This window comes from Echiichthys vipera (genome assembly GCF_963691815.1).
Source record: "Echiichthys vipera genome assembly, chromosome: 15".
Taxonomy (NCBI): Eukaryota; Metazoa; Chordata; class Actinopteri; order Perciformes; family Trachinidae; genus Echiichthys; species Echiichthys vipera.
Genome location: NC_139840.1, coordinates 22,342,456 through 22,361,081, shown reverse-complemented (window position 1 = coordinate 22,361,081; position 18,626 = coordinate 22,342,456). Strand labels below are relative to the sequence as shown.

Here is an 18,626-nt window from a genome sequence, read left to right as displayed (position 1 = left end):
ATATTTCTACATTTTTGTATAGAGGTCCCATTTATTTCAGTATTTATTTATTTCTGTAGTGGTGGAAGACTTATTCAGAGATTTACTTAAGTATAAGTACCAATAGCACAGTGTGTAAATAATCTGTTACAAGTAAGAGTCAGGCTTTTTGCAGGAATGTACCACACTAAGGCCAAATGGTTGAATTTTAATAATGGCCAATCCTGTTCTTTATTTCAGCAATTTAAATTGAAAGCTAATTTCAAACAATGTAGAATATTTTTTTATTGTTTTATCCAATCAGAATGGAAATTGATAGCGGCAGATAAAATAATTCAAGTATCTACTAAATGAGGGTGAAAAAACGAGCGCCAAACTTCACACAGACAATGACAAAATTAATTTTATTTCATATAACAGACCATCATCTTTTCAACACCTCCAGGCTGCATGAAAGCAAACACACCGAAATAAGGCAACAGAAACTTCACTTCTCCCTCTGCTACAAGCTTACATATCATCAGCAAAACTTACAGTATTGAGACACCTCTGGATAAAGCAAAGTGAGGAGATTCCAAATCAATGGTTGACTCAGTAATAAAGTGAAAACAGTTTTGCATAGGGTTCACTGGGGGGGCAAAGGCACAGTTTACAAGCATCTCCTAAACCAAGTTCAGCCTCACAGAAGCCGACCTAAATCTTACAAACTTAGTTTTCATTTGGAGTGAGGTTTGTGAGGCTGAACTAAGACCAACTGAAGGGAAAACACTGAACTCAGCACTACTTCATTATAAAAGGGCCAGCTGTTTTACTCCTTGCATAGAGTACACAGTCTGTGCAGTAAAACTAATTTTGTGCGAACCTGAGGGAGAAAATGGCAACAAGGCACAAAGTCAAGCATGTTCACAGACATACAGTATATAACACACAATAGTTAGAGATACCAAGGCTTTAGAGGTCCATATATGCATTTATATTCATATAAAACAGAATGTGTGCATAGCAGAAAGGCTAAATAGTAGCGGTATGACGCTACAGGAGGCAATGTAGCTAAATAAAAAGGTAATTTCACTGGTGATTGTCAACAAAAAGCAAGTTCCACTGTGGATACATCAACAGCAGCAGTGCTAAATTACTATTCTAGAAATAACAGTGATCCCTTGTTTTCAACAATTCACAAACATAATTCAGTAATCTTAAAAAAAACCCAACAAGAATAATATGGAATGTTTTCCCTCAATAACCTCATAATTACCAGAAACACAGGAAGCGGGGAGAGGATGGACTGAGATCGTCAGGCACTATCAGAGAAGAAACATACAGCAGGGGTAAACATTAGTGCAAAGCCATTTTCAAGGCAAAGGAATGGTTCAGCATGTGATTGTAAAAAAAACAAAAAAGGAGTTGGAAAGAGCTCGAGTAAAGGCAGAAAAGGAGGGCACAGTGTGTGGATCAGTTGATCTGCTCCAGGTGAAGTGCAAGCAGAGGGCGTGTCTGCGGAAAGGTGCAGAGAGGCTGTAGGTTCCAGTGCATGTCTGTCTTTGGTGTGTTCTACGGTTAACAGCTAGAGATAAGAACAGAAGGCCGAGATAAAGCACGTGAGCTTTAAGAGTCTCTTAGGAAATAACTGCTAAATGCTGTGAGGTTTTGGTTCCTAGCAGTTTTTCCTGCCAACTCAGATGTCAAGGAGGAAGTGGTGATCTAGAATTACTTTTGTTAACAACTAATAATATAATTGAAAATACAAAAATAATCCTAGATCAATACTACCATCCATACACACTTAAGACATAAAGGCCTTGGTGTGAAGACATTGCCACAGCAAAGTGCAGCTCTGTAACTGGTCCTGAGTCAGTGGAGTGTATGTGCATGTGTGTTTAGGGGGGTGATTGTTCTTTTCTATTGGTCAGAGCTAGTTAGGGTCACCAGCAGGGGAGTCTCCACTTTTATAGCTTTGAGTCCCGGGTGTGACTTTTCATCCCGCGCACCGTCACTGTCTACAGCCACCTCTGCAGCAGCCTGTCGCTCACACAGACTCCCCAGCAGCTGAGCCGTTTTGAACACCGAGGCGTGACCCGCGGGCTGCAGGGACTGGACCTTCTGCAGGTTCTGGAGGGTCCGCAGCATCTCAGCGGACACAATAGGCAAATGCTGCTCCTGGATCAAGCTGGTGCTGGTGGGCCGCAGGGCGGTATCGCGCTGGCCTGAGGGCCTGGGAGCCGGCCTGGTGCGCGGGGTAGCTGGAGCTCGCACAAAGCTGGATGATGCTTTCTTCTGTGGTGGGTGTGAATCTTCCTCCTCCACTGATTGGTCACTAGAAGGTATAGTGCTGTCATCGGAGTCATCGCTCACACCTTCATCGTTGCCGCTATTGTCGTCGTGATAGTCGTCTTCTTCCTCTTTGATGCCATCTCCATCTGTGATATAAATCATATCTTTGGGCAGGGAGGTGAACTGGTACACGAGACGCTGGCCTTCAACCTTATTCAGTATGCCTCTCTGGTAGTAGTACCTACATGAGCACAAAGGTTTAGCATTACTAAAACAAACCATACAAATACTTTCTTCAATGTAAAGGCATGAACATATTCGATTACCTGAGAGCTCTGCCCATTGTCTCATAATTCATATCTGGCTTGTTCTTGTGTTTTCCCCAGAGTCTGGCCACTGCTTTTGAGTTGACCAACTTAAAGATTCCTGCCTGGGGATTGGTCCACTTAATGTAACGAGGGCAAACCTTTCGGTCCTGCAGCAACTCCATCAGGAACTGCCACAGGTACAGTGTGTTTCCTCCTGAAGCACAAACACAGGAAACATGACAGAAAAGGAACGACAAAGACACAACATGGGAAATGATTTGTAAAAGTTGTGTTGCAAGTGACTCGTCCCCTGTGATCCACATCTCTCTCTGATCTCTCTTTAAATGTACCCCTGCAGCCTTTATGCTGCATTGAATTTAGACTGTCGCTGATCTAAAAATGTCATTGAAAGTTTGTAGACCTGTTTTCACATGTGAACCCCGGACAATGTCAGTAGAATCATGTTCGGTGACATTTCTCTTTTACACATGCGGCACACAACCGAAGATTCCCAATGTCAATTGCGTTCTCACTTACTGGAAACGAACAGAGGGTTTAGGCCTGGGTACAGCGTAGAAGAAGGCAAGACATGATGATTACACTCTGCTGATCTCTTAATTTAGTTATGAACAACCAAGACTCTAGCAATTTTTCTGATGATTTTAGTTCCTGAATCTCGATCTCATTCTCTCTCCAGTTTAGACATTTTTGTTGCCTTCTTCGTGTAATATCCCTCCATCTTCACCGTTGGAGGTTTGATTTCATGACATAAACATCATCAACACACTCCTTTCGATCTCCGCTGCTGTTTTCAACATGTGGGCTCACTCAGGGATGTTCCAGTTTTGTACTAGGGAGCCGGGAGGGTAAACCAAAATGAACGGCCGGCTAATGTCGAGATCGTTTCAGGTTTGCAGTGCACGTGTGTGAAAGAGGCTTAGGTCTGACCTAGTGAGAATGCTCGTCATTATTTTGATGTAAAGATGACCCTGGTGCTTGTTCAGAATCATGATTGAAGTATGATGCATGGCTGAACTATTTGTGTTATGTGTTACAGTACCTTTGTTGTATTTGTCCTTCTTCACAATAATGTCAGGTGTAGGAGACTCTGCCCTTCTATGTCTAGGTTTTCGCCCTGAGTATTTGAAGAATAAAAGCAGGTCATGTACAAGATATTCCATATAATTGCACAATTATTGACATTATTTTAGTTTCACATAAGCTGATAACTCAGAAACTGACGGACCTTTCTTCTTGGACTGCAGCTGTGCGGCAGGCTTCTTTGTTTGCAACGTGTGCCACTGAGGGTGATCAACAGCTCCCACAATCCCCTCTGCTGACACGGTCACCTGGGTAACGGGAGTAGTGATGACATCACCCAGAGATGGTAAGAAGGTCTGGGCTGCAGGGGGGGCATAAACAGATTTAATGAAAGAGAACAGCACTGTGATCACCGTAGCTAAAAATAACATCTCACAGTCAGACTTCGTCAAAAAGCAGCGGTGAGGATTTATCGGGGCGTCTCCACTCTGTCAGTGTGCATGTGAGCAGTGTCAACTCAGGTGTGCGTTTATTCGTGTTGGCTTACAGTAGTGTTCCAGGGAGAGGGTGTCAGGGCAGTCCATGTTGAGAAGCGAGTCTGCAGCAACAAGTGTCTCCATGATCTCTTCCTCCCCATTTTCACACTGCTCCACTGCAGACCACAGAGAGGGGAGGAACATACAAAACATTCTTTTAGCAGGTGGAGGAGGTTACAGTCATTACGTAAAACATCCTCTCAACAATAGATATCTAGCCACCCATATGCCTTTGGGTTTATTTTACATTATACGATATGTGCCTCTGAACCTTCTGCTGCATACTGATATTTGATTTAAACGATTTCCCCCTGGGATTATTTAAGTATTTCTTATTCTGATATGATTTTATTATCTGGATAACCCTAACCAAAGGCGACACAATAATTTATTAGAATCAGAATTATCTTTATTGTCATTATACTTAGAACAATTAAATGTTGTATGGCTTCTCCTGTACACATATCAAAACAATAAATAAAATGACAATAGAAACAGAAAAACAAAGACAAAGTCAGTAGGCAGCAGCTGGCAAATAGCGGGAAAACAAGCTTTTAAAAGTGTTTAAAATGTATATTTACAAAAGGGTACAATATATTATAAGTTATTAGTGCAAATCCTCATCAGTCAGTGAGGAGGTGGGCTGGTGTGCAATCGGGGGGGGGGGGGGGGGGGGGATCGTTTACTGTGATTTACTTTTAGCCATTTCAACCTTTCAATTCCAAAATTTGAGGCTGAGGCGCGGACTCCTTTTGGTAAGAAAGTGAGGTGTTCAGTTTGCATAATGTCACAGCTGGAATATTACTGGTTATTGTGGTGATAAATATACTAGATAGCTCCAATTAGCTCCACAACCTTTCCATGTACCCAATGGTAACTGCCGGGGTACCCTGATTGGAAATTGCTGCATTAGATAAAAAGAGAGAAAAAAATTTGTTCTGTTTTGTAATTCAGTTTAATTCACCCTTTAATCCTCATCCTACAAACACATTTACCAGACTATCGACTGGGGTCCCCGGGGACTCCAAGAATAAAATATCACAGCAAAATGTCAACATATTTCCCCTCAAACACTATTAGTTACGAAATGAATGTCATCCGAAGAAAAACAGATTATTACATATTTACGAATGTTACAGTCAATTGTTAAAAATGAAAATAAAGCATATGATAAAATCTGTCTGCTGCATCTGTGTCTGTCTCCTTCAAAATGTCTGACAGTGACAGTGAATGCCCTGACCCCTGATAGTGTGTGATACTTTAAATTAGGACCCATGCAGTGAAGGAAGATTTACAGAAAATACAGTTTAAAATTAGAGCATAACAGTGCTGTTTTTTTTTTTTAATTGAGCCCAGATTAAAATGCATACAGGAAACATGATTAAATCAAAAGCATATTATCAGTGTATAATCATGTAACAGCACTGTTTTACAGCCAGAAATGGGAATTAAATTAACTGGATGAAACTAGAATGACGGTTTAATGAAAGATTAGGATGTTTTCCTAAACGTATGTTTTGTTTTCAAAATCTTGGGGTCAATTTTTTCCCCTTTATCCGATGTTTGTTTAGGGGCATTTTTTCAACAGGAATTATACAAATACATTAGGAACAAAATGATTGCCAAAGCCATAAACATTGGAAAAATAGAATAAAGAGATGTGACAAAAAGTATTTTCTAAAGCCTATACACACAGCTCTTTATGGTGCTCACAATACAAGATATTACAATGATCATTATTAACATATTTATACATCATATGTTAATGTTAAACATACATTTGGAAGGCACATTGAATCTTTCTGCTCAATTGTATCTGTGCATGGCTAACTTAGTGACAACATTAGTGGCTACCTTAGTGACTACCTTAGTGGCTATCTTGGTGACTATCTTTGTGGCTACCTTAGTGGCTACCTTGGTGACTATCTTTGTGGCTACCTTAGTGGCTACCTCAGTGACAACCTAAGTGACTACTTCAGAGACTATCTTAGTGGCTACCTTAGTGGCTACCTTGGTGACTACCTTGGTGGCTACCTTAGTGGCTACCTTAGTGGCTACCTTAGTGGCTACCTTAGTGACTATCTTTATGGCTACCTTAGTGGCTACCTCAGTGACTACCTTGGTGGCTACCTTAGTGGCTACCTTAGTGGCTACCTTAGTGACTATCTTTATGGCTACCTTAGTGGCTACCTCAGTGACTACCTTAGTGGCTACCTTCGCTACCTTAGTGACTACCTTCGCTACCGTAGTGGCTACCTTAGTGACTACCTTAGTGACAACCTTAGTGACAACCTTAGTGACAACCTTAGTGACAACCTTAGTGACAACCTTAGTGACAACCTTAGTGACTACCTTTGCTACCTTAGCTACCTCAGTGACAACCTTAGTGACTACCCAAGTGACTACCTTCGCTACCTTAGTGACAACCTTAGTGACTACCCAAGTGACTACCTTCGCTACCTTAGTGACTACCTTAGTGACTACCTTAGTGACAACCTTAGTGACAACCTTAGTGACAACCTTAGTGACAACCTTAGTGACAACCTTAGTGACAACCTTAGTGACAACCTTAGTGACTACCTTTGCTACCTTAGCTACCTCAGTGACAACCTTAGTGACTACCCAAGTGACTACCTTAGCTACCTCAGTGACAACCTTAGTGACTACCCAAGTGACTACCTTCGCTACCTTAGTGACAACCTTAGTGATAACCTTAGTGACAACCTTAGTGACAACCTTAGCGACTACCTTAGTGACAACCTTAGTGACAACCTTAGTGACAACCTTAGTGAAAACCTTAGTAACTACCCAAGTGACTACCTTAGTTACTACCTTAGTGAAAACCTCAGTGACTACGTCAGTGAATACCTAACTGACCTTTTCAACAGAATTCAATTGCTATGCAACAGCCTTGGTTCCTTGTTAACTTCCTGTCAGCTGATGTCATTCACATTCACTGCAACAAGAATAAAACTTGGAAACATTTATAATGTTTGTTTACAACTTTGAAAAAGTCTATAATATATATAAATGTATATAAGCCAGTGAGCTTATCATCAATGTTGTGTAAATGTATTTTTCACAAATGTATTTGCTAATAATACGTTACAAAGATTATTAAACAATTTGGCGGACCCCCGCAGTAACCCTGGCAAAAAAAGGTGGGACTATTTTTTGTTTAACGCGCATTTATTTATGTGCCGTGATCAGGCTCGTGCAGAAGCGAGCTAACGTTAAAACAGCTGTTTGTTTTTGAGCTCAAAACACTTTCTGCCGCTGAAAAAACTCAACAAACGACCCGACACATCAAACAACCACGTTTACAGAAACACTGCGGGTAAGTTGCTGTCCACGAAACCGTTGTAATTCTGAAGTGAATCGCTGTCAGTTAACTGTTAGCTACCGAGCCTCGCCATGCACAACTCCAGCCACAATAAGTCGGTGAAACAACCCAGGACGGTGATAAAACTTACTTTTGATTCCCAGCACTGGTGAGAAACAAGCCATAGCATGTGTGCTGTAGCCCGGAGTGACCACGTCTACATCCTAATATGATTCATTAACGGTCTTTTCCCAGACACAAGCCAGGAATGTTTTGTTTCACTTCCTGACTTTTTTTTTTTTTGCGGAGGATGGTCCATGTGCGAGGGAGGGATGCGGCCGCGCATGCGCAGTGTGCAGTCCCATGCTTTATTGACTGGTGGTGACACTAAAAACAAAAGTACTCAGAGCTTTAACATAAGTAAAAGTAGTGATACCACACTGTAGAAATACTCTGTCACGAGTAGGTAAGTAAGTCCTGCATTCAAAATGTAAAAGTACAAAAGTATCAGCACAAATTGCACTTAACTGCCATATTTAAAGGTTAAATATGTAGAATCTTCAATAAAAGCTATATTTTTATTTAAAAAAATACATCCACGGGCGTTTTGAGGGGTACAGAAAGTATTGCTTTTCTATAAAAAAGACATTTAGTCTGTAATAATATTTTACAATCACAATGACTTTCTGTCACGTTCTGTTTACATTGTAGCAGCCAATAGCGTTAGGCATTGCGCGTTGCCAGGGTTGACTGTTGTTCGGCACTGGGTGAAATGGAGTTTGCCAATCCTGCAGCTGCTTATTTGTCACAGTAGCTGAGTGACCGGAGACCGGCAAAAACCAGAGTCAGTATAGGCTGAGCATTCATTTCATGGACAGAGATAAAAGAGTTCAACGGCATTAAAACACACGCCCAATGGATTGGTAAGCTAACTTTCATGTTAACTTAGCTGTAACGGCTAACGCTAACTGTCAGTTGAACTCCTCTAATACTTGTTTAAATGGTGTGATTTGCCGGACGGGGCAGGTGCAAACAGACTCTTGTCTCCTGTAGGCTACTGGGCCGGGTCTGACCAACCTGGAAACCCGACTGCTGGAATTATATTTTGTTGTTGCGACCACTATCTTGAGACACTAGATGGCGGTGTTCTGCTCATTCTCCACATTCAACCTTTAAGTCATGTAATACTAACTGAAATCAGACTCCTAAACAGCCGATGGACTACATTTTATGACTGTACAGTTTGCACATGCAAAATTGCACTGTTTACATTTGCACTGTTTTTATTATTTTATTGATCTGTCACATGCTGCTTTTTAAATTGGCTTTGTTTTGGATTATTTTATCATTATCTTTTCTTCCTTTTTTTTACATAGATTTTACATTGTTTGACATTCTGTGGACAACAAATGGAGAACTTTGTTGTACAGGGGAACATGTTTCTTTACTGTGCACATGACAAGAAAAACTTGTATTATAAAGTACAATAAATAAAAGTACTAATTATACAGATTCACCTGTTTCACACTAATATATTTTCTGGATTATAATTATTAACAGATGAATATAAATATCACTTAAATGTTGCAGCTGATAAATATAGGGCTAATTTTATTCACTTTATATGCTGCTGTTTAGCTTCATCTTTAACAATATATCCTATTTTATTTGCTGATAATATTTTATATTAATAATCTGAATCTGTAACTAGAAACAGAAGTTACTAAATAAATGTAGTGGAGTAGGAAGTAGATTATTTCCTCTGAAACCTAATGGAGAAGAAGTAGAAAGTACAAGTACCTTAAAATTGTACTTTAGCACAGTACTTGAGTAAATGTACTTCTCAGTAGGACTTAAATAAGTGTGAGTGAGTGAGTGTGTGTGTGTGTGTGTGTGTGTGTGTGTGTGTGTGTGTGTGTGTGTGTGTGTGTGCGTGTGTGCGTGTGTGCGCGTGTGTGTGTGTGTTGTACGCACTGACCTTTGAACAGCTGCTGGTGATTTGACTGTTCACAGGCTAGACCTGCATATGAGAGCAGGTGTGGATGGGGAACCTGCTCCACAATCACTGCGGGGTAATCTGAGTAACCCCCCATCTGCAAAGAAAATTAAATTGTCAAACGTGTGTTGCATCACATACCAGCTTGGTTTCATCACGAGGCATCGTATCTTTAACATTCACTCACCTGTGACATGTTGACATGGTCACTGGCAAAGTCAAAGATGAGCTCTGACTGCTGCAGCATGGCTGAATATCCCAAACCCACACACAACTTTAACTGCGTGGAGAAAGCATCGCAGCTTTCCTCTGAAGACTCTTGATAAAGGAACAGGTCTGATGTGTTTTTGTTTCCCGGCAGATCCAGTTTTTGTTTTGGAGAGAATCCTCAGATGAACAGCGACTGACTGTCAGTGACGATCTACCAGAAGGCTCCCCCACCGGATACACGACGAGGCCAGTCTCTTTCCATGCAGCACAATTCAACAGTGGAAGAGAGATGTGAGTAAACTAATTGACCAGAGACACAGAGGCGTCACAGGAAACTCGTGTTCGCTCGCTCTGCTTCGACTCTCGATGAGGAAGTGGGGGCCGCTTAAACTGTCCTGTGGTCTCACTGAACCTGCCAGATAAGAACGAGAGAGAAACGAGAGCAAATGTGTGAGCCGTCAGAGACAAAACACAAAGCGAGAGCACCACACCTGAAGTGGATATCACGAGTTAGACTTTTAAATAAAACATCCAAATAAAGAGAATGTGTTCACTCGCATCTGAGACGCAGAAAAAAACAGCTCAGTTTGCCTCCCTCTTTCATATGTGTCAGGTTTGTTTTTTTTTGCTCTTATCTTGCTTCTAAAAGAGGCCAAACCAGCAACAGGAAGGAAGCGTTTGCACTGCAATGTGTGCCCGGGCTGTGTGTGTGTTGGTGTGTGTGTGTGTTGATGTGTGTGTGGTAAGAGTAGGGGGAGGCAGCTGGTGTTGAACTCGAAACATAATGTCTATCCACAACATTCAAGGTTTTAGGGGCGTTACATTCACATTCCTTACAACATGACTGCGAAGGGCCCGTTCAGGACAAAAACTACAAACTCCTCTTCTCTACTCCCCATTACTCTGCCCTCGTCACTTGTTTTTCTTTGCTTCCTCTGGCCATGATAATTAGTTTTTTTTCCTTCAATCAAATGAACAGAAACAGGTACAAAACTACAAAAACACAGGGGGGTACACACTACTTTCTCACATAATAATAGTAATTATTACATGTTTTTTCTCACATAATAATAGTAATTATGTGAGAAATGTGTAACACACTACTTTCTCACATAATAATGGTAATAATAGTAATACATTTTATTTGTATAGCGCTTTTCAAGAACATTAAAAGCAAGTAGGCTACATTCAAGAAACGAGTAAAATGAAAAAACGGCTAAAAAGCAGGCACATATAAAAACAAGTAGTGAAGAAATAAACATTTTATGAAATAGTGGATTATTGGAGGTTGAAGACAATTCTGAAGGGATGGGTTTTGATGAGTGATTTGAAGGTGTGCTGGTACTATTTTGGTACCATTTTGTCCATCGTACAGTATATAGCGCGGATTTAATTAGTAGACTAAAGGTCATTTGTTCAATGGATTGAATTTCTTCTACAATGTCCAGCCAGTGTTTCAGTCCAAGTGGGTCAGCTCTCAGCAGAATTCTTGTAATGGCCTTTTTAGCCCCGAGAGAAAGGATCTTGAACAGGTACATGTATTCTTTACCTATTACATCGTCTGGTATCAGTCCTAGATATGTATGCCGGGGCTGATTAGGAATATTCTATCCAAAAATTTAGAGACTTAGCCTTGTAAGCTCCATTATATTTTACTCTCAGATCAGTCTGGTAACGTGCGACGGAAAATTTTTTGGAGCCATTTGCCAAGCGAACGTCCAATCAGCGTTGGTTTTGAGGCAGGTTTTAGTGTGACCATAGACTGTATAAGAAATGGACGTAGCGTCTCCATCGAGGTGCGTTCTCTCATCTTGATCCAATCGTACTCGCCTCTGAGAGCCGCCAACTTGTCAGACTTTGACTCCGCCTCAATTCCTCTTACCAAAAAAGGGCATGTATGTGACGTTGGGGGGAGGGAGATGCGTCCATCTGGCTGACGTTTACCTCCGAGGAGAAGTGAGGGCCAGCTGTCACTCAAGATGCCGTGCCCCTAATTATTCATAAACTTTAACTTCCAATAATATAAAAACTAGCCTGGTACAAAAATTCCACCCCCCTCAGTGTTGTCATGGAGATATGTAACAGGCCTTAAACAGGTTTAATTTTGCTGTTAAATATGGGGGTCAAGGAGAAACTGCTCTATTGTGCACACTACCCCTAGTGTACACTCGGAGAACTGCAGTTTTAGGCACTTCTTTATTGGCTCAACCAGGAAGTCGCTGTTGTGGGGGCTTGAGTGTGACGTAGCGAGAAGCCGAATTAGAGAGTATTCCTTCTCTGAAAGAAGAGCAAAAAATGGCACTGGAGGCTTTTCTCCGAGGAATAATGTGTATATCCTTCACCGACATGTTGTTTACTCTCTTCTTCGGCGCTCTGTTAGTACGTCATATGCTTCGTTGATCTGATTGGTCGCTTTGACCCGTGTATCACCAACAATATTGGTGAAGGTCATGGCACAGTTAAGGACCAGAAAATAATTCTTCTTTGCCACAGGAATACATTAGAATGCATCAGAAATTCACATTGAGGTCCTATAAATACAAAGGTGGGAATTCTCCACTCTATTCTGTTACTGCTTTGCTTTTTTGTTTTCTCGCAGAAAGTGTTTTCAGAAACAGATTTTAGTACCCTTCAGTAGTAAAATGAGAACGTTTGTGACCAAGTCCAGCCAAAATTAACCGCCTGGACAAAATTTCTCATCAAATCTGTTTCTAAAAACACCTTATGTGACAAATATGCAAAACAGTAACAACTGCCTAGTTTCACAGTTTTATAGGAGCAGAAGGTACAGTTACATGACTTATCACAGAGCATCTCTCATTGTACTGTCAGGATGTAGCAACAGTTTCAGCAAATATGAAAAAAAACATGTTTTTTTTTTTACAGAACGACAGATTAAAGTTGTAAACAGTATTGGCACCGTGCACTTACTTTCAGCCCTCCTCTGTTGACGATCACGCCAATACTGAGGTGACAATAGACCTCCCACTGTGAGCAAATCGCTTCCAAGGAAATAAATATAATCTTTTTTGCTCCTATATTTTAATCCCATTAATCCTCAATCTTGGTAGTCTCACAGCTACCGAGCATGCCTCTTTGTCTTTGTGTGTGTGTGTGTGTGTGTGTGTGTGTGTGTGTGTGTTAGTGACACAACATATTTGGGTCAGTTATCACACAGGAAGCACAGCTCAGTTAGGAGGCACTGCTTCCTGAGTTGCTGTGCCAAACCGCTGCCAACATTATCTGCCAGCACTGGCCTCCTCGTTTTCAACTTCTTCTTCTGTATTTGCTGCTCGATGATTTACGAGAGACACGAGTGAAATGGAGGGATACTTTACAGATGTAAGCAGGAGAAATAATCCTTTTAAACAAGATAATGTTCTGCATGCAGTAAAGCTTGATTTGAGGAAAGATTAGAGCTTAACCCCAAAAAATCAACAACAACTGTAACAGCTTCCATAATTGGTTAGTTGTTTAAATTATTTTTTAAGCAAACATCAGAAACTCTCTGGCTCCAGCTGCTTAAATATGAATATTTGCTAGCTATGATCGTGAGTTGACTATATTTAGGTTTTTTGACTGTTGTTTAGACAAAAACAAGCAACTTAAAGACTCTTCTGGAGCTCTGGGAATATGTGACGGGCATTCTTCACTATTTTATGAGCAAATAAAAAGTAGTTACAGCTCCAGAGAGATGTGTTTACTTTACAGACTCTCATTATTAATGCAAAATATTATCAACAAACAAAAATAGGATACATTGTTATAGATTAAGCTACACCCAGCTGCACCATTAAAGTGATATTTACATTAATCTATCAATAATTATACTCTGATAACATAATATTCTGAAATGTTCCATTCTGCATATTAAATATTTAACTTTTTGTACTTTAAGCACATTTTAATGCTAATAATTTTGTACTTTTACTTAAATGACATTTTGAATGCAGGACATAACATGTAACAGAGTATTTCTACAGTGTGGTTTTACTACTTCTACTTAGTTAAAAAGGTCTGACTACACACGCACACACACACACAACACAAACACACAGAATTCGTGGTGCAATATAAAAATGTGTCTGCTGGAGTGTGCAATATAATGTGCAATATTTCTACTATCCATTTATAAATGTATTTATTCACTGATCTTGTTGGTAATTTTGAATTAATGGTTGTTTTTTTTGTTCTTTTAATCTTTTTATATTGTGCTTTTATTGTAAACCACTGAAGGGGATGCACTGAAATTTCATTGTACAGTCGCTGTGCAATGACAAACATATTATTAAAACGTAAGATCCCATATCGGCTGGGTCCTAATCATTATATATGTATGACAGAAAATAAAGAAAAGCATAATATGCTCTGCGTAAATCTAAATCACATCTGGATTAACTAAAAAAGAAGTTTTAGTTTTTTTTCTATATCCTTTTACTGACAGTTTGTCGTGCTACCAGCTCTTCCTAACCAGAAAATCCGGCTCTGGATGGAGAGAATGGCAAGCTGCCATGCTTTTTTTTTGGCATCGAATACATGTAGCACCAAACATAAAGAATGCTGCTTGCATACAGTGTTTTGTGCTGCGTTTCTTTCATACTTCCATTGTTGGCGTGCCCCGCAGCCTGCTGCTTCTGTGAGAGGAGCCACTAACTGCACAGAGCCTGTGTTCATCAGCACTCTGGTCACATAGGTTCGTCTCTGTGGCCTCGGTGCTGGGATCTGAGTCTGTGAAGTGGTTGCCAGGCCCCTAAGGACACTGATAAGCCCCCATAACATTCATTCCCCAGTGTGTGTGTGTGTGTGTGTGTGTGTGTGTGTGTGTGTGTGTGTGTGTGTGTGTGTGTGTGTGTGTGTGTGTGTGTGTGTGTGTGTGTGTGTGTGTGTGTGTGTGTGTGTGTGTGTGTGTGTGTGTGTGTGTGTGTGTGTGTGTGTGTGTGTGTGTGTGTGTGTGTGTGTGTGTGTGTGTACTATAGGCCAGGCTGATAACAGTATGGCAAGTGAGTGAGCAGCTGATAAGCCGCTCTTGTTGCTTGCGGTAACAGGGCCTCGTTAAATGAACACAGTGAAATATGGCATGTGTGTGTGTGTGTGTGTGTATGGTGGTCACAACACACCTCTGTTTTTACAGTTTTCCTGGTTTGCACATGTGCTTGCGGTTAAGCAGGTATTTTTTGTTGCTACTAAACATTTCTCGCAGGTTGTTTAAACTGCGTCAAACAGCCGCGCTTCTACACGCTCACACACTCTCTGAGAAAAAGTACTTTCACTTTCCCTTCGGCACATGTCATGAAACAAACACTCACGAGGAGAACTACTGGCCTTTTTTCCTTTGCTGAGTTGAGTATTCGTCAGTACCAGAGTATAGTGGGCCTGTACATGGAATAAGAAGCAGTGGGCTTACCTTGTGTTTATAGCTCGTGTCTGTATGTGGCAGAGCAGCAGCTGCCTGGAGGATCCACAAGAGGAACGGATATTGTTCTCATCCCTTTTAGGCGAACAGAGAACCATCTGCTGACAGACCTGGGATCAGTTTCCTCTTGCGAATTCTCAGTCACCAGAAAGGTGCCAAACAGGCTTTAGATTAGTGTAGATTGTGTTGATTTTTTTCCCCCTCCCTTCAGACCATGCCAGTTATTACTTCCTCTTTTTTTTCCACCGGATAACTGCCCCCCCTGTGAGTTCTGATTGGTTACCTGTGTTGTGAGTCAAGGTAACCCATAGTGACCATTGTCAGTGTGGAGCAAATGTAAACACGGGCGTATTTGCAATGTAAAGCAGCAGATAGACAAGAGACCAGTCCGCAAACAGCCCAGTGTTTAAATAAAGGCACACAACAACTACACATGATATTAAATCAGTAGGTCAGCTTCAACTAAACGACAAGGAACTTCATTATAATGAGGTTCTGTTTGATGCCATGTACAGCTAATGTTGATGTTGGCAAATATAAAAATAGGCTGAAATATTGGTACAAAAAGACACACAGAAAGAAAGACGCATAAAGTGTCAGTCCCTGATGCTCCCTAGTGGCAAAACTCTGCACCAACACCCTGAACAACAAGTGTGAGTAATCTTTCCAGGTCCGCTCTCTATTTTTTTAATAAACCAAAATCTGAACACCCTTCACTCAGTGTGTTTCAGTGATACTAAGCAGTCTGGTGCAGGCTACGTGATCAGTCCCAGTAACTGTTTCTTGGACATCATCAGCTCTCTCCCATGAGAATGTCCTCCTGCAGCCAGCCATGCTGTCTCTCAGATCGTCTAGGACAGGTCTGCTCTGTGTCCCCAGAGTCAGGACTAAACATGGAGAGGCAGCGTTCAGTTTTTATGCTCCACAAATCTGGAACAAACCTCCAGTCTGCTGCAACTCTCAGTTCTTTTAACTCAAGACTGAAGACTTTTCTATTTGCTGCTGCTTTTCAGTAAACTGCACCGTAACTTCTGTAAATGTAACCTTTTATGTTTTAAAAACGACCTTTTATGCGTTTTAAATGTATATGTTGTATGTGTTATTTCTCCAAATGCTTTTAATGTTTTATGTGAAGCACTTTGAATTGCCTTGTCGTTGAATTGTGCTTTACGAATAAACTTGCCTCGCCTCTGCATACTGTCACCTCTAACGATTGCATAACTACCCCGTCTGTGAACTTCATATAAGCTGTGCATATCCGTCATATGTGCACAAATGCATGGATAAAAACAGAACATGTAGCGTGATAAGTTATCTGACTTAACGGACTATTGTTGCGTTAAGAGCTTTATTTAGACACTGATGTGTGTGATATGAAACTGACATGATGTAGCTAGAAATGATGTTCATATCTAATATATTTAGAATCACTTCTGTTTCAAGATTTCCATCTTTCAAATGCGTGCAAGGACAAGCATTTTTTGAAAACGATTATTCCCCCTTTAATCTGAACTGTATACACTATGTGCTGATAACGCAGAATAAATCAAGCCTACCCTTCATTCCTTCATGTCTTTTTGTAAATTTTCCCCACTTCTGCAACAGCAGGCAGGTTCAAGAATGTGGCTTGGCTGAAAAATAAGGTTAACTCCCATAATATTTTTATAATGTACCAGAGGGCAGGCTTTTATTATTACAATATGTGTGTGAGTGTGTGTGTGTGAGACGGAGTGAGAGGGAGGGTCGTTTGTATTGTTACTGAGAAATAATTGATTACCTGCAAGTAATCCGCTGGCCCCCAAATTAAAGTACAGTTATTATTTTCAGTTTATGAAATAATCACAAAAATGTCGTCATTCTGAAGATTGTTTTTATTGGTAGAGTGACATTCACATGCACGCTGTGTCAAACTGAAGCGATTAGTATGAAAATGATTAGAGGGGGAGAAGCGGTCAGAAAAGAGGGCGGATACAGTCATTTTTCCTCCTGAATTCATAATTTGTTTCATCTTTCATTTTGCAATATAGTTAATGGTTAAATAATTACATCAAAAAGACGACTTTAACTTGCGACGCTTCATAGAAGATGCAGGGGACAACTGTTCTGTCTCTGTTTGGTGTTTTTATCGAGGTTCATTGGTGGCGCATATTAAACGTGCCATTAAGATATTAAACCCCCTCCCCATCCTCTCAAAAAATGTGCCTGTGTCCTCTAAAATGTCTGACATTGACTGTACTGACTTGTATCTGAGGCAAAGTTTGTCACAGATAATTAATCCGCAGCAATTTTGAGAAGCGATTAATTGTAATTTTATGTAAGGAATAGTGTTCCAGATTCAGATTCAGTTGTTTATTGTCCCTCTATGATTTTAAAACTGAAGATCTTTGGGTTTCAGTCACATAAAACAAGCAATTTGAAATCATCACATTGGAGCTTTGGGAAACTACAACAGGCATTTTTCATTATTTTTCTGACATCGTTATATAATCAACAATGAATCTTGAGAATAAGATGAAAAGAAAATTCATTAGTTGCAGCCTTATTACTGTGTGTCTGACATTTGACCTCATGGGCAAACTGCAAACATCTGTACATTTCAGCTACATGTGGACAACCGTCACATTTGCAGTATTTAGCGCTGACTGACACTGGCTGAACAGATAAGCAAAAGTAAAGGTACAGTAAAAGTGTTAGACTGTGGCACGAAGTTTGCACGTAGAACTGAGGAAATAGATGAAAGAAATGCTCCAGAGTCCATGCTACGTCAGTCTGATGGATTCCTTCTGCTGCCCACGTCTGCTCACCTTCTGCTGCTTCTACTGCTTCACCGTGTGTGTGTGTGTGTGTGTGTGTGTGTGTGTGTGTGTGTGTGTGTGTGTGTGTGTGTGTGTGTGTGTGTGTGTGTGTGTGTGTGTGTGTGTGTGTGTGTGTGTGTGTGTGTGTGTGTGTGTGTGTGTGTGTGTGTGTGTGTGTGTGTGTGTGTGTGTGTGTGTGTGTGTGTGTGTGTGTGTGTGTGTGTGTGTGTGTGTGTGTGTGTGTGTGTGTGAGAGACATTTATGCATCGGTGTAAGTAAGTGATGAGTTGTGTGTCGGTGTCATTCATCAACCATTCCTTGAAGTGTGTGAAATCAATGCCGTGTGACCGAAAACAGCACATCAATTCAGACAAATATGCAGACTGCATTTTCACACACGTGTGCACTCACATCGCATATGGACCTTTATGTCGACAAACACTCACTCGTGCACTGATACAGAGACTCCAGCTCACATACCTTTTGTTTTGTTCTCTAACAGGCAGCTTAAGGGTCTTAGTTGGAGTTCAGTTTAGCATTTTTCCATATTTCGGTAGCTAAACGACACACACACACACACACACACATACACAGACACACACACACACACACACACACACACATACACACACGTCCCGGTACTTTTATCTTTGCAAGGACGCTCATTGACATAATGCATTTTCTAGCCACTTACTGTAACCTTAACCATCACACCATAATGCCTAACTCCAGCTATCACCCTAATTCCAACCTGA

The 18,626-nt window shown here is 40.8% G+C and overlaps 1 protein-coding gene across 3 annotated transcripts; it reads right to left on the bottom strand.

The window, feature by feature from the left end:
* Nucleotides 1-364: 364 nt before the first annotated feature.
* Nucleotides 365-15,275, bottom strand: LOC310958100 (ETS-related transcription factor Elf-1-like). Of its 3 annotated transcripts, none has more exons than XM_083928911.1 (8): nt 15,068-15,275; nt 9,641-10,075; nt 9,436-9,550; nt 4,147-4,251; nt 3,805-3,960; nt 3,619-3,693; nt 2,577-2,772; nt 365-2,491 (listed from the first exon to the last, which is right to left on the bottom strand). In XM_083928911.1, the coding sequence occupies exons 2-8, from the start codon at nt 9,698-9,700 to the stop codon at nt 1,879-1,881; spliced, it is 1,320 nt and encodes a 439-aa protein (XP_083785037.1). In that variant the 5' UTR covers nt 9,701-10,075; nt 15,068-15,275; the 3' UTR covers nt 365-1,878. The 3 variants fall into 3 exon arrangements, with proteins under 3 accessions (XP_083785037.1, XP_083785038.1, XP_083785039.1); XM_083928912.1 differs by lacking the exon at nt 15,068-15,275 and adding an exon at nt 12,595-12,750; XM_083928913.1 differs by lacking the exons at nt 9,436-9,550; nt 9,641-10,075; nt 15,068-15,275 and adding an exon at nt 7,609-7,737.
* Nucleotides 15,276-18,626: the final 3,351 nt, after the last annotated feature.

Coding starts and splice junctions, on each gene's coding strand:
- LOC310958100 (XM_083928911.1), bottom strand. CDS start 9,700: ATGCTGCAGCAGTCAGAGCTCATCTTTGACTTTGCCAGTGACCATGTC. Junction 3,961..4,146: donor CCTCTCCCTGGAACACTACT/GTAAGCCAACAC, acceptor CCCCCCCTGCAG/CCCAGACCTTCTTACCATCT. Junction 3,694..3,804: donor GCTGCAGTCCAAGAAGAAAG/GTCCGTCAGTTT, acceptor TCAAATACTCAG/GGCGAAAACCTAGACATAGA.